At 34.5% G+C, this 17,002-nt stretch overlaps 1 protein-coding gene across 1 annotated transcript in view; it reads right to left on the bottom strand.

The window, feature by feature from the left end:
• Positions 1-16,438, bottom strand: part of kermit (PDZ domain-containing protein GIPC-like protein kermit) — a 54,198-nt gene extending 37,760 nt beyond the window's left edge. The window contains exon 1 of the mRNA XM_089639309.1: positions 15,889-16,438. Coding sequence (XP_089495435.1) covers positions 15,889-16,149 — 261 coding nt within the window. The 5' untranslated portion in view covers positions 16,150-16,438. The remainder of the gene's footprint in view (positions 1-15,888) is intronic.
• Between the last annotated feature and the right edge of the window lie 564 nt (positions 16,439-17,002).

Below are 17,002 nucleotides of genomic sequence, written 5' to 3'. Positions count from 1 at the left end.
ATATGTATTTGAGGCAAACTGGAAAGAATTATTATTTTACTTTCTAACATCTATAAAAATACGTACTTCCGCATGATAGAAAAAAATACTTTTTATATTAAATCAAATAAAACACTTTGTTTATTAACCACGACTCTATTATTATTACATCTACCGGTTTCGCTACGGTCGAGCTTCATCAGGATGTGAAATATAACTAAAAAAGTTATAAAAAGGTTTTTTAGTTATACATATTTAATAATAATGTCTAACCACAAAGTGATTGCTTCCTACGAAAAAAAAAATAAAAAAAAAATACTCTTATTAAATATGGACGCTCGGTAATATATGACCCTAAAACGCTAGAGTGGAATGCCGGGCACATAACGCTAGAAGATACATATACCACATTATAATGTGTACATAGAGTTAAAAGCAATTTATCTAAAACATGAAATACTAATCACGTTAGAATATGAATATTATTTTTATGACACCTAATTTGATCACTTGTAATGTTATTGGGAATGTGGCGAGATAATGCTGTGAGGCACTCAACACAATGTTCACCTTATCAGCTTGACAACTATTGCGACATTATGTGTATTGACTATTATTATGTGTCATGCGGAATAAATATTATATTAACCTATATACTTGTACCTCAGGTAGTGTATATAGTTTTAATAGCATTTGCGTGAAAGAATGAACGGCACTATAACACTTTACAACCATAGAGATAACCATACAACTATACAATAATTAGAGACGATATAGCGTACTATTTTTTCGTCGAAACGTTTTCCACTGTTTGAACGCGATAAGCGGTGCGCGTAGATTAGATTTGGTAGTTTTAGTCAGAGCGTTGGAGGTCAATTGGAGGTAAAAAATTGGAACCTATTTTTTTGCTTCATATCTCATCTAAATATAACACTTATTATGCCAATGGGGGAGGTTTGAACCTAACCCAACCCCCCCTTTATATACGCTCTTTCGAACGATAAAGTAGGTAACTACCTATAGTCAGAAAATGATTTTTATCATTAAAGAAATAGATAATAATCCAAAATTTTAAATGTGTATTTCTTTGTTTAAATTTTGCACGGATTTCGTGAATTTTCAAGTTTACTAACGGAGTTCAATCGAAAGGTAAATTTGTAGTAAAAATAATAATAATTGGATTACTTGTATAGCGCCGTTTTTTTTGTTTTTAAAATTTATTGTGAAATATCATCTCAATGGAGCTGTGCAAATATGACTTCATAGGATTGTAGGCTCAATTAAATTATTTACTGATACACAAAACATACTTACCTTGCAGGTCACTTAAAAAAACCACTTTAAAGCTGGGAGAAGATACGACTTTGCACGCAGAGGACACTAAATTAAAAAACTGCAAGATTTACAGTTGCTATTTTATCCTCCCATTACTATTGATATTAAATTTATTAGATCTCTCTGATTTGTAAACAAACAATAAATATTTACGTTATAAAGAAAATTGATAATTTTGGTTTTGAAAGACAATGGTCCTGAGGTAAAACATATCTCTAATCTCTAAATAGTATAAAAGAAAGCCGCTCTCCGCGTCTTTCCGTTTTTGCTCTTAGTTCTTCTAAACTACGTAACGGATTTGGATCGGGTTTTCACTATCATCATATAGAGATTTTCTCCCGGAAGGTTTATATAATCTATAAAACATGCATATTATATTCATAAAAAGTACGGGTAGCCGGGTACGCGCATTTCATAAATACAAATTCTAAACAATTATTATATACCATGCATTTTCACGGGTCTGCGCTAGTCTAATTACTAAAAACAGAGTCAGAAAACGGTTCCTTCTAGGTGAATAAAGAATATTATGTAGATGTTGTCAATCTCTGGTTTTTTTTAAATTTCTCTGTATAGATACTATAACGGTTACGTTTGGTTTATTTTTAAAATTGGCACTATGCTCTGGTAACCATGACAAAACGTTCATAACTTATGCCTTGAACTTGTTTATTTTGCAGGTTGGAAATAATGCCTTATTGGGTTGGGTATTATACTATGGTTTGGTTGGAGAAATCGAGGAGTGTCGGTGATCGCAGAAGAGGAGAAACCGGTTGCACGAAGAAATGTCTGCGGGTAAGTAACTGGCGGAGTTGTTCCAACCAACTTATATCGTCAAGATCAAAGTGAAGGAAAAAAAAACATAATCGGCGGAAACCATACCTTAGAGATCAGCAAACTCAACTCACCACTTACTTAACTTACTACACGAGGGCGTGCAGCAACTTTTCACAAAAAACATTCATACCCTTTGATCAGTAAGTCTTTTTTATTGTAGTGACGCCGTGCTAAAGTATACTATTTTTTCTAGCATCGATTGCAATTTTAACCTAGTAATCACAGAACAATGAAACTAAACTTGAACTTGGTCTAACTACAAATTCGTGGTTATATTTCGCTTGGCTGGTGTCAAGTAGGTTCCGTCAAGTGTGAAAAAATAATAATAAAATACACTTAAATTCTTCTTATGCTCCGACGCATTTATTACGACGAAATATGATGTTGTTAGTTATAAAATGTGTGCAATCTAATTAAAAAAGGGGAAAAAATAAAGCCATACCTACATGCATAAGAGTTATTTCTATCGGTTCCATGATAACTCAACATAGTGATAATTCAACACACTTTTAAAAAGTGATATAAAGTCATTAGAAAGGATGAAAAAGATAAATTTTTAACCTAACCTAACCTACTTAACACAGTTAATAAAGTTTTTGTTTAATCACTTTCCATGACTTTATATAACTTTTAAAAGATGTGTTGAATTATCATTGTGATGATTTATCCGGTCACCATTTCTATCAATGTACGAGTATTATGTGACAATTATTATAGTGTTTGCTATCTGGTGTGCAGCTAAATACAATTTTAAGTGGTTGCTTAAAATATGACACGATCGAGTTAATCAATACTTCAGTCGGGTCATGTCAAGGGGCAGAATAATAGAAACTATGTACACGGAGACTACATACTGATATAAAATATTGCTAATTTATTCAAAATCTCTTCAAACTATTCGTAATCCTGTTAAAAACGGGACTGCAGGCCCTAATCGAATGAATTGATTGGTTACATGTTAAACTTTTAGTAAAAAAAGGAATGTATTAACGCGACGTCGGAACACTTGTTCATAAAAATCATCATATTGAAAACGTGTTATGTATATATATATATATTAGGAAAGTACTAACATTGTATTAGGAAACGGCGTCCTGTCTCTTTTTTAACAGGATTTTAATACATCAGCTATACTATTTTTTCTCTGTGTATGAATATGTGAGTGCCGAGTAAGAATTGTGTGGCGGGTCTACCTCCTCGGCCTATACTTGTGGTAGGCGACATGATGGTTAGTTAGTCAAGCGGTGCCTATGGCGTATTATAAACGCATAGTCAAAGGTGTGAGTCTAACAAAATATTGTATTACATGACAAGTTTTTTTTCACGCACCATTGTTAGTTTACTGTGAACGATACAAAAAACTATAATACGATGCATGAGTGGAGATGTTCTTTAGTCTGAGCTATCCGCTAATAATTATTATATAAAGGAACACTCACGAGATGGAGAGTGGCTCGCGTACCCGCTGTAACTTATTGCTAGTACCTAAGAGTTAAAGACAAGATGTCTCCGGGGCTCCCATTTCTAGAGGTAGTTACTCGTTATTGCTGGCTGCTCGAAGTTCGAAACTAAGCAATAGAAACCTAATTATTTTACGTGCTTATGAAACTAGATAAACCAGTGAAACTAATATCATCGCAGCAGAAGCAAAATGGCTCGATTTTGACAAATTGTAATTTAAATGAAGTTTTGTTACTTTCTTACTACATCTGTTATTTATTATTTATTTATATAACGCCCAGAGGGCTTTTACATGTAGGTGGTACAATTTTAATGACAGACAGTTTATTATGAATAATTATTATTTGTTATGAATGATAAGTGATAATGGTTTTTGTAATCAGCCATTCTCAGCGCGGTAGATCGATAAAATTCCATTTCAATATATTTATTTTTTTACTAGTTGTACCCCGCCACGCGTTGCCGTGGTTGTGGTCGTTCTGTCTGTGCAGATAGAGAAACAATAGCGCGTGATGCTTTTACGTCCAACAGATAGCACTGTTTAAAAAAGCGGTGATTTGATAAATCATCAAAATGATAATTCATCACATCTTTAAAAAGTTATATAAAGTCATGGAAAGTGATAAAACAAAAACTTTATTAACTGGGTTAAGTAGGTTAGGTTAGGTTAGATTTTTTTTTTAATGACATTATTTCACTTTTTAAAGGTGTGTTGAATTGTCACTGTGTTGAGTTATCACGGAACCAAAAAAACATGTGTTTCCCCGTCACAGCTGATATCTATATAATATGTATAAAAAAACACACGCGTATTCGAATGCAAAATTGTGTCGAAATTTCAAAGCAATCGGTGAAGCACTTTTGGAGATTTAAGGTTTTGAACAAACGAACATTTACATTTTTATTTATATAGATGTAAAACCGCATTAGTCCCAACCGCTCTCAACCGTCTGTAACCGTAGGACTATGACATACCCAATTGGGGGATGTAGTGTGGCTGAAGGTAGCGGGGAGGGGAAGGAGGTGGGGTAGAGGAAGGTGGGAAGTACATGGCTATTAAGATCTGGTCACCAAACACAGCCAAAACCATTTCATGCAACGTTTCAATTCTGAATGGTGCTCTTACATCAGGATGATAGTGAGAGTATTTTCCACTGTAGAACCTACCGCAAGTATACTTTATATTATTTTAAAATTTGTTGAACCCGCGACGTCTATCTTTCTACTCAAAAGCCTTACCCCTCCACCACGGAGGCCGTCAGTTAGCGATATTTACGAGCACGATCAGAATATGATTCCGACAGTCGGTAGACATAAGCCTCTACTCTTGGCGCGACTTCCAAGGTGTCGGAGAAGCTGTCAATTCACACAACTTTTTGAACAATGTCGTTCGTTATGCAAAATAACTGGCTTATCAACGAATGGAAGTGAACTAACGAAGCTCTTATAATTGAAAGAAATCGTATACACGATCCATATACTAAGTTAATTCATACAATCAATTAGTAAATTTATTAATTCATTCAATTGATTCCGCTCCAGCCTGGAGAAACAAAAGTTGTAAGTTTGGTTATGATTCATGATTATGACTTAAGACCCCATTAATTAATCTATTAAAATTAATATTTCAAAGCGACATTGTCAATTTATTAGTATTTTCAATTTTTGCGTAGCCGTTTGACTTTCAGGAATGTCAATTCATAGATAATACGTCCAGTGTTGCCAGCGTATATAGATTTTTATTTATTGTGTTATCATTATCGGTCTGGCCATCAATAACGTGACTGTGCTCGGGAAATCGGTATAAAATCAGCGGTAGTTCGCCTATCGATGCGATATTATAAAGTTTTATTGTTTTATAAATGGAGTTTTATTAAACAAACAGAGTTTTTGTGTCGCGTCTTATTTATGATAGTCAAATGGGTATTTCAAACTAGAACCAGACAGGAAAAAAAGATCCGCAATTTTTACGACGCCTGAGCTCACCGTACGGTATTTTTTGCTGCTTAATTAATTAATTTATGCTTCATAAAAAAATATAATTGCATATTTAGTTATCTTGCACATCTAAACTTTGTCGTTAATCCAACTTGATACCGAAGAACCAAAGTACTTGAGGTGAGAAGCAAAGAACTTTATCATTTGTGAACACTTTCTCAAAACATGTTCTTGTATGCGAAGTGCCGTTTTGCTTTGGGGGATACGATATCAACAATATTATTTTTAATGTCCTGTAATTATCAGCTGTATAAAATCTGTGCAGGTAATAATTAAGGTGGCAACCAGAAGAAGTGTACAGTGAAATGGTATTTATATGCTGATATTGTTTCCATAGGCTTTGAGCGTTGATAAATAACATTTAATTTAATTTAAAAGCTACCCAACACATCCATTATATTAAATGATTTATAATCAATATAATTACTACAACCTGAAAGCGATGAAAATAGTATAATAGATGCCAATAAATAGATTTAGTGATGCTTTAAAAATACTTATAAATAAATGTATACGCCGATAACAGAGATAGCTGATAACACAATGTAACTCGTAAAATATACCTACCAATTTCGTCCAACATGCTATGTATATTAAAAAATGATGTTGAGAGTAGGGTTCGCAATTCCACAATCCAGCATCCCGCTATCCCGCGGGATTTCAGCAATATTTGGTACCGCGGATATGCGGGATTCTCTTGTGCGCTTGAAAAAATACAAAATTTACACCAAAAATATACTTGTTTTGATTTGCACGTACTTGTGAGTTGCGACAACAGTACCTAAAGTTCTCTTAAAATACTTATTACGTCACGTTTTCAATGTATTTTTTATAATATTAGTGGTACTAAAGATGATTTATCTCAAATGACTAAAGAATCCTATCAGTGACAGATATGTTTGTATATTTTTACGATATTTTTTATGCAAAGTCTTCTTAAAATACCTACTTACTGCGTTACCTTTTCGATGTCTTTTTATAATATTACTAGTACAAAAGATGATTGATACGAAAAGTACTCTTAAATTACTTACTGTGTTAAGTTGCTAAATAATAAAAAAAAATGTTTATGAAAGTGGGAGTTATTTTAATTTTTATACCCCTTAATAAAAATCTCAAAAAAACTCGCAGGATTTCTAAATGCTATTCTACAATCCCTAGTTGGAAATTCTACTGGATTACAAAACAAACAATATACAATTTTTCCGAAGATGGCAGAACTTAATTGAAAAAAAGGAAAGTATTTAGAGAGGAAATAGTACGTGTCAAGGAGAACACAATACAGATATTGCTGAATGGTCAGAAAGGATACATATATTAATGTATCCCAGCAATTGGTAGAATAAGGGTGAAACAATAAGTAGAAAAAATCTGAAAACTTAATTACCATCATAGAGCTACAATCAGAGTCGAGACTGCGTACTAATATCTCATTGAAATTTGTTCTACTATTAGAACGCGATAAGCGGTGCGCGTAAACCAGATTCGGTAGATTTAGTTAGAGCGTTGGGAGAGTTGAAGGTCAGTTGGAGGTAAAAAAGCGAAACCCATTTTCTCGCTTCATGTATCATTCAAAAATAATACATCAATGTTTACTATACGAACATGTAAAATGGTGAAGAAATTATAATAATTATATTCGCAGTCGCTGGAAAGAATTTTAAATGAAAACATTTTAGCTTCTGTGTTAGTTGAATGCCCGAGTTTATAAACTGGTGCAGTGATTTATCTTTTGTTGCGTCATGATCGTGGCTAGATTCAATTGAAGATTTCCCTTTCATCTGTGGTCAAAACATTTTAAATCTAAATTAATTGTTAACGAATTCCTCGCCTTGAATTTTTGACACGGTATCAACTTCGTCGTATTTCAATCATTGAACCATTGCGCATTGTTGCCGAAATCTATTTCAGTAATGGCGGCAAAGTTATTGTTCGGTCACAAATCAACAGAAAAATTATTGTTGAATATTGTAATTAAGTTGGTTTTGTGAGTAATTTTGATACCTCACTTTGCGGCGATTAATTTTTAATGATCAAGATATTCAACATTGATATTTTTCGTTCGTTGATAGTTGTAATAGGTACTCAGAATGACTTTTAATAATGCCACCATTGCGAAATACAAGGCGCTGAAATGATAATTGGGTATCCGGACATATCAGAACTCTTTTTAATAGTGACAGTCATTAAAAGTGATTTAAAAACCGAACCTGTGGGTAGGGAATACTTCGAAAGTGATATAAAGTTATCAAAAGTGATGGAACAAAACCATTCTAAAACCTAACCTACGTATGGTTTGGTTATGTAAATGCATCTAACTGCGTTATGATAATATCTATTAGGTACCTTCCTACGAATACATTATTTTCAATGCTGAACATAACGTATTTATGAAGTGTGTTGAAATTATTTGTGAATTGAACTTATCGCTGTAGGATAACAGGGCTTAAATACTTTGTTACCAATGACAATGTTTGTCGACGAAATTTCCAGAATGACCAGTTATGTTATCATTAAGATCATTTGATATACGAGTATGTCGTATTATTAATCTCTATATCGATATTGTCGACGTTGTGAATGATGAATACTTGAAGCAGGTGGATGAGTTGTGATGAGTGTATTTATATAAAGTGCACTCTAACAATATAGAAAAAGTTCAGCACAAATTTCTTAGGCACGTAAATTTTAAGCTTAAAATTCCAATTGAATACTTTAAATGTGTTAGTTTGATGAATCAATTGCATCTAATAATGCTGTCTGACAGGAGAATTATGTAAGGCATAGTTGTGTTATACAGAGTCATTAACAACTTAATGACAGCCCTGCCATCGTTGCCATTATTAAATTTCATGTGCCGACTAGGAACACAGGATAAAATGTAACATTCTTCTGCAATACATACACAACCAACGATCAGACACACTCACTAACCAATAGGATGCATGATCTGGGCAACACGTTTGGAGGAACTATTGACATATTTACTGACTCCATTTATAGAATTAAGCGTAATCTATACAAGCACTTTGATGAATCCTACAAATTGTAGTAGCGTTGGTAATGTAGTTTTAGTAATTTGTCTTGTATGTAGTATTGTTCTAGTTTCTATATTATTTTGTTACTGTTACATGTTTTACTAATGTTGTTTCATATTATCAGTTTATCCGTTTAACGTTATTTCATGCTTTAAAAACTTTGTGTATAATATTCGTTCACTAGGTATATTCTGTTCTTAAAATCCATGGAAAAGCCCGACTGGGCGAATAACAAAATGCAATAAAATTTGGGAAGTAGATATGTTTACGAGAGATGGGAAGGCGAGATGAAAAGATATACGAGTAGATATTGAAAGAAGGGTAAATGCAGGTAATTCCATGAATGTAGGACTGAATGCGGTTGACGCTAACAAAAAGAGAAATGAGATCCCTGAGGCCTATGTGTGGTAAAACCATATATGGTCGTGTGAAGAATGTGGAGAACCGCAAAGAATGCAATGCTGATGTAAGCGTTAGGAGTAAGATTAAAAAGGGACGGAGTGTAAAGAGAATATATGACGCAAAATTGAATGGTAGAAGATGTAGGGGACGCCCGAGGAAGACATGGTACGATCAAGTGAATCAGATACTGTAGTCGGGCCATGTTAGGAGTCAAAATAATAGAAGCGCATGTATGAATGTGAATGAGGCAAATAAGTGTGTGCCAAGACCGGTCCGTCCTCTCTGCCTACCCCAGCGGAGAAACGATTAGTTAGTTAGCTATTGATATTGTCGACTACGCACCAAGAAGGAAATGTCGATCTACAAATTATAATTGACAGAAACAATAGGTAGGTACTATTGACACTGAAAACTTTTTGTACACAATATAAAAAAGGATTTCAGAAGACAATATAGTTGTCGTCTAGGTATTTAATTTTGAGTCGGAGGTTGTGGGTTCAATTCCCGTGCATTATTTACTAAGGCGATGCACTACGTCGTGTAATATTTTAAATTGAGCCGCTATCAATAACAACCCTTACGTAGATGGCGATAAGGTTTAAATTCCCGCTTAACACCGTCCGCCTGTTTTGATTTATGCAAGAAAAAAACATGGCCAAAAAGTGCCTTTTATTTTATTTTGTGGATGTTCAGGCATAAATATTTAATTTTTTTCGATCATTTTATAAATAACTTAATTTGCCACATTATACAATAAAATTATAACCGAAAATGGGTTCGTACGCAGGAGATTTTGAACTTTAAAGATTTTTTCCTCGATTATTTCAAAGGCTAGGATGTATTCTACTCGCAGTATTTAATTAAAGCATCTGAAACATTTCTAGGCGACAGAATTTTCAAACCAAAAACACATGATTTTGCATTACTACGTATTGCATCGCCTTAACGATTGATGAAATCCATTAAAATAAATTCGTGCTGTATGAAGTAGAGTTTTGTAGGAAAATAGAAGAAATTGAAAACTAATTTTAACTAGGTAAAAATTAATGCCTTATTCAATTTTAAAGTTGTCCAGCGCTTTACGTATTAATTCCATCATCATGAATAACATTATTATTATTCACTCCTTTCTTTACACATGTTTTCAATTGCGAGCTATGTGTTTAGCTATTACGACAGTTAGAAAACAATTACATACTAATTAAATTTACACAGTTTGAGGAGCATATTAATTTAAATGTAACTAAGCTGAAGCTGGTTATACCCAGCGGGATTTAGTGAAATACTGAGATCACCACCTGGAAAGGAAATATAATAAACAGAACCTTTTCTTCCTCTAAACAGGTTTCTGCGTCTAACCGTTAATGAATTTCAGCGATTAAAATAAAATGATCGAGTATTCCTCGAAATAAAGCAACAGAAAATTCCACCTTATAAAGCCTCATGACGATAATTTATTTCGTGATTAATCGTGATAACCAAAATTCCGAAAATCATTAATTCGAATAAATTACTAATCGAACAATTCCAAATTTGTCAAATTATATTATGGAACGTCTCACCATTTCAAAATTGCATCAATTATTAAGAATAAACGAAACTTACGTTATAATCTACGCGTTCTAGTCCAGTCAGTGGGGGATAAAAAAGGGCTCCACCTTGCAAAAGGTTAGGTAGTAGCGATTTTCACATATGTTGTTAAGATTGGGACTCTAAAGAAAAAAAAAAGTTTTCGACCTTGGGGGTGTCGAGCTCGATCCGCCATCTTGGATTGAAGGTGCCAAAATTTGGTTTTTTCAAAATAATTATGAAGTGGTTGATTTTACAACCAAACTGTTGAACGCAAACTTAAAAACAACTAAATTACCTACATTTTTTGTAGAAAGTTTTTTTTTGTAAGTCTAATAGGTAACGAGTTACAGCGGTTGAAAGAAGAAAATTTTGACAAAAAATTGTAAAACTCCAGTTTTCTTGATAAATTTTGTACGAACATATTACACAATATCATTTTAACGTATTTCTACGTTACAATATACTTATATAGTATCATCCGTGTACCGATGACGTTGATTTGTTATAGTGGGATCCTAGTCTACAGCTGACTTGGCAACACTGATTGAGTCCTGGTTACAGGACGTTGCCTGGATGCTCATGTCTGCAGATGTTCTTTTCGATGAAACAATGCCAGTTCAAGTTTCACAAGAACGATTTTTAGCCAATGAAAATAACAAAGTCCGTCTGATTTCGATGCTTACAAAGCAATTTATACAGGATGATTTTACAGTTAAGTAGGCTGAAGAAGATTGTCAATACTGCGATTTCCTTGTGTTCATCATATGACGCTGTTTTCATTATTGGCGAAGACGTTGATCTCCTCGTTCTGCTAACAGCATTAGCACCACCCAAAAGTAGTATATATCTTCGCAAACCCGGGAGAGGCAAAACTTTTGAAAGACTGTGTTCCGCGAATAGTGTGAAATACAAAGAGGCGGCTGAGAATATTCTATTTCTTCATGGCATTTAAGGCATTTAGCGGCTGCGATACAACATCGTCCTTCTTCAACCAAGGAAAAACAAAATTTTGTTCGCTTGTGCAAAACGACACAAGACTCAATGCCATGATAGGAATCTTCAAACAACATGATGCACCACCAGAAGACATAGCAGTTGCAAGAACACGCTTTCTTGTTGCTTTGTACGGGGGTGACATGGATAAGGAAACCTTGGAAGAAGTCCGCTACAAACGTTTCGCAAAGTCGACAACATAAAGCAAATTCAATCTTGCCTCTTTGCCACCAACGAACGACGCTGCACGGTACCATGCATTTAGAACGTACCATCAAGTCCAAAAATGGTATGGAATCCAAAAAAATCCAGAAACTGGGGCTGGAAACGTGACACCAACGGGCTTGTTCCAGTAAGAATGACAAAGAAACCAGCACCCGAGACTTTATTAAAATTTATTTCATGCAATTGTAAAAAAGGATGCGGCGTTGCATGTAGCTGCAAGAAAGCTGGATTGAAGTGTTCTATTGTATGTGGGTGCTGTAATGGTCAAACATGCTGAAATTCGCTAGAGGTTCACATCGATGTCGAGGACGAAGAAGAAGAGATTTTGTCAATGAAAGCCCAGAATCTCAGTATCACAGGCAATGAGTTAGATGATGACATTGGTGACGAAGACTGTTATTAAGTAACATAATTTATAGTAACATAATTCATAGTAATGTAACATAATTTCGAAATCTACCATCGCTGGTATATCTGTGGAGTAGACCTACTGGAGATACCACAATAAAAAAATGCGCCATGTTCTATACCTCATGGTGGTGTGGAAATGAGTTTATAAAATTATTATATTTATGTAATGAATAACTCGAAAAAATTACAAAGTTGGGAATTTCATCATTTTTTAGAAAAATATTCACATTTCCGCCACTGTAACTCGTTACCTATTAGACTTACAAAAAAATACCATCTACAAAAAATGTAGGTAATTTAGTTGTCTTTAAGTTTGTCCTAAAGAATTTGGTTGTAAAAACGACCACTTCACAATTATTTTGAAAAAAACAAATTTTGGCACCTTCAATCCAAGATGGCGGGTCGAGCTCGACCCTCCCAAGGTCGAAAACTTTTTTTTTTCCTTAGAGTCCCAATCTTAACAACATATATCAAAATCGCTACTACCTAACCTTTTGCAAGGTAAAACTCCCCACTGACTGGACTATTCGTAGATGACGTTAATTTAATTATTTTATGAAAATAAACTTTTTGCAAGTTATGCTTTAAAATATATTTTTTGGGACCGTACGTACGAAATATGAATATGAATAAATAGGTAAGTTTTTAGATTTTCACGGCCAAAAGCATTTTTGTTGTTTGTTTTTGGGGTGTTATTCCGTGTTGCGCTAACTCCTTCTTTAGCCGACGTTTCGGACAGCGTTGCAGTGTCCATCATCAGGGCAGATCCGGTCATGTCCATCATCAGACATCTTCGGATCTATCGGAACACGGCATAACACCCCAAAAACAAACAACAAAAATGAATAAATAGTTTCGTCCCTACAAAACTCAATTCTATGTAAGGGTACCTTGTAAGGTTCCATGATAACCAACACATAGACAATTCAACACACATTTAAAAAGTGATATAAAGTCATTAGAAACGATGAAAAAAAATAATTTAAACCTAACCTAACCTAACCTAACCTAACCTAACCTAATCTAACCTAACCTAACCTACATAACCCAGTTAATCATTTTTTTGTTTCATCACTTTCCATGACTTTATATAACTTTTTAATGATGTGATAAATTATCATTTTGATGATTTATCCGGTCACCACCTTGTAATCATTTACGTACTTGAGGAAAATGGTTTATAATTATTACAATTTATTCAAAGTCATATCAATTCTTATTTTGCAATTAATGTACGTTATTGATTATCATGATAAATGTATTTTCTGTTGTGAGCTCACTAGTTATGGTCATAATCGAATCATTTTGATTTCGAAATATCCGTTTCAAAAACATTTGAATAATCGAAAGATGTTTCGAATTTATGTTGAATTTAAAAAGAAGGATTTTTGACTAATTGTGAGTACCTACAAATAAATAGTTAATTTCAAATAGAAATCATTCTTGTTTCGGAATATCCAAAGAGTAGGTACCTACCTACCTATCTACCTACCTACTACCTACATGAAATTCCCAAAGAACCAAAATGCAAATTAGGGCAAGGGAAATGAAACACCGCCAAGGGGAGTGACACCATCCAATCATTGAAATTACATTGATTTATGGTGAGTATTTTTATCCGCTTCACATTACTTGTGTGACTCTCCAGAGGTTAGGCACAAAGCTATTTAGCAAAGTCGCAACACATCCGTTGTCCAGCGATAAAATAAATAAATAAAACATTTAGTTTTGGAGTTTTTTTCGTAGATTTAATTTTATTTGAGAGCCTCACTGATGGAGCAATGTATTTATGGAGCCGATATCTGTTTGGTCAGAGACTATCCTTCTTCTGCGTGTGATCGTTTATTTATTAATTGGAACGGAATCTAGACTGATTCCAGTAAACATCTGATACCATCCCTGCTGAATGGCAGTTAGCCATGTTACTGGGCGTAGGAAGGTCTAAGATTGACTGAATCCAAAAGAAACGAAAATATCCAAAATTAAGGCGACACAAGATTAAATACGATGTGGTAAATAAATGATCGAAACCCAAGGATGTAAATTATTTATATTTAAGATTAATAATAACAGCACCTTACCGTTATAATATTTAACTTAAAACGGTTAGAAATTTTTTTTTTTTTTTCGATTATAGCGGTAAGGGCCAGATTATATTTTTCTAGACGATGAATTAGTAACTTCTCGAGGTATTCAGTTAGAAACATCTGAGATTTTAGTAATATATTTGTCAGAATTGATTCAAATAAATACAGCGGAAAGACATTTAATTATTATATATGGGTTCATATTCATTTGTCAGATTTTTTCGACTCATGATCGTACTAATTCATTCGAATCTCGATTATGCCCAACACTATAATAATTTTATTGTAAAATTGTTTTCAACATTCTAATTCGAGATAAAGCAATTTAGACAACTTATCAGCTTATCTCACATTCACATAAAATAATCATAATAAAATTCTAGTTTCACAGTGGATTGGAGAAACACAATATTGTTTTTAATTTTATTGATAACAATAGCTGTCTTTATGGAATATTTTAAATAATTATTATCAATAGAAGGCACTTCTTATCATTCACAACATATTATATTTATGTAGGTTAAACGGTTAAAAAAATTATTTATTAAATATATAATAAGTAAAATCTACGTAGTATCCACCTATGTACAGATATTTCATATTACAAAATGCATATTTTCAGTAAGAACCACCAAACCATTTTTCTGTAGAGAAAGCGAAGGGTGGACCGTCACACATATCTGTTTTAGCCATTGACCCAAGAAGCAGTGGACAGAGCATTATGTATGAATGGCCCTGAAGCCAAATCTATGGTGAGGGGAAATTGCTTGGGAGCCATCTTTTATGACTAACTTTTGAACTGATTTGTATGCAAATTGGCGCATGAAAAACTATTATTATTTTATTTTTGTGTTGTTAATGCAGTTATAACGGTTAATGATTTTTTTGGTATTTGATGAGATAAGGAATTGGATGTCATTAAAAAATTGGCATTTTCCATAAATCTTGCCCCTCACCCCGCGGCTACAAATTGTTCTCAAATTGCTCCGTTCAGGGCTTTTTAGGTCCATGTTTTTAGCTCTTACTTCTTGCTTCTTCGAAATTTATAAATCTTCTACTATTTCAACTCTTGAGATGAATTCCTTCCGTTCACTTGCACGTCGTATATTCTCTTGGCTCCCATTTATTCCTTTTCTTAATCTAAATTAGTATTATTTCATTGATTTCTGGTATTTTATTTAGATCTCGGGACCTCGTTCCTTTTGGATTTAGTCGATTTTAGATCTTCCTACGCCAATCTCATGGCTAACTGCCATTCAGCAGGGTTGGTATTCAATGTTCACTGTAGACCAGTCTAGATACCTTCGACATCATCAGATTATCAACTGATTCACTGTCCTCCGTGAATTGTGTTGCCCGCATCTACCCTTCTGGTGAGTCCTTATTAGACTTCTCATCTATCGAAAGATAATTTACACACACAATCTCTTCAATTTGCCACAAGAATTCACTGTACGAATTCTAAATAATTAAACTATTTTGATTTAAAAAATATACATAACAAGCCCACTATTTGTTACTTTTGATGAGTTGAATAGGTAGGTACTCACGTCGTCTGCAGGGAAGTCATAGCAGTCTGCGATTTTCTGGTAAAGTTCCTTGACGTTTGAGAAGCCCGAGATTCGGCCCAGTGGGCTGCCGTGGGCCTGCTGACAATTGAACACCAACTGAGGTCTCTGCACGACACTGGTCTCGCCGGGGCGAGCATTGTTATTGTCCACAGGCTTGTTGAGTCCGTTCCCCTGAGGCTTGGGCACTTCCTCGGGTTTGGTGAGAGGGGTACGAGGTGCTTTTTTCTTGAAAAGCGACATGTCGCACGATTTTGATACGTTTTATCACTAAACACACACCACAGAGTCTCAAGTGAGGCGGATACCTGCGTTAACGAACATATTTTTATCTCTCGATTTTCTTAGATAACACATTTATCTCTTATGAATTTTCAAAGGTTATTTACACGTCACGAATAATATACAGAGGTAGGTACTGGCGCGAGTACCTGTGGCAGATAGCGCAGACAGTTCTACGGAGCGGTCCCCGATTCACGACACGCATAACCCAACTTGCGGACCTCCTGCCGATTACTGAGCCCGAGCGCCGGTTCACCTAACAACCTACAACTTCAGCTGCATTCAGTAAATTGACTAATGGTGATTGAATTGTCCACAGTTCCCCATGCCCGATTGAAGAACACTTTCAATTGTTACATTGTTAATGCGGTGTACTAAAAATATAACGCTGTAAAATATTTAATTAGGCCTGTAAAAAAGTATGAAATCCAATAACAAAACAAAGTTTCAGGCCATATCAGCAGCTGACTTAATCAGGCCATTCAGCGATGCGGAACGTCGAGTTCCGTGTTACCGACATCTGTAGATATAAATGAAAAATATTTATCGATCGACTGCAGGTGTTCTAGTAGCGCTGCTTACCTGTGCATAATGACCTTTACCGGTACCAACGAGTGATACACCTTCGTGCTATGATCGTTCACTACCCATTGATCCGGAATCCGGACACACCGGCAGGTTTTTATCGTACCAATTAACCGTAAATGAAAAATTTCTAGGACAGTTAGATTCTAACTAGTAAAATGTAATTGGACGACAACTTTTTTTTATTTATCTATACGTGCGGTGGGCATTGTTGAGATATAAGATATGT

Source organism: Hesperophylax consimilis, chromosome 1, assembly GCF_061612785.1.
Source record: "Hesperophylax consimilis isolate HC1 chromosome 1, BYU_Hcon_1.0, whole genome shotgun sequence".
Taxonomy (NCBI): domain Eukaryota; kingdom Metazoa; phylum Arthropoda; class Insecta; order Trichoptera; family Limnephilidae; genus Hesperophylax; species Hesperophylax consimilis.
Note: the sequence above shows the minus strand (reverse complement) of the source record. Positions and strands in the feature narration are given on the sequence as shown.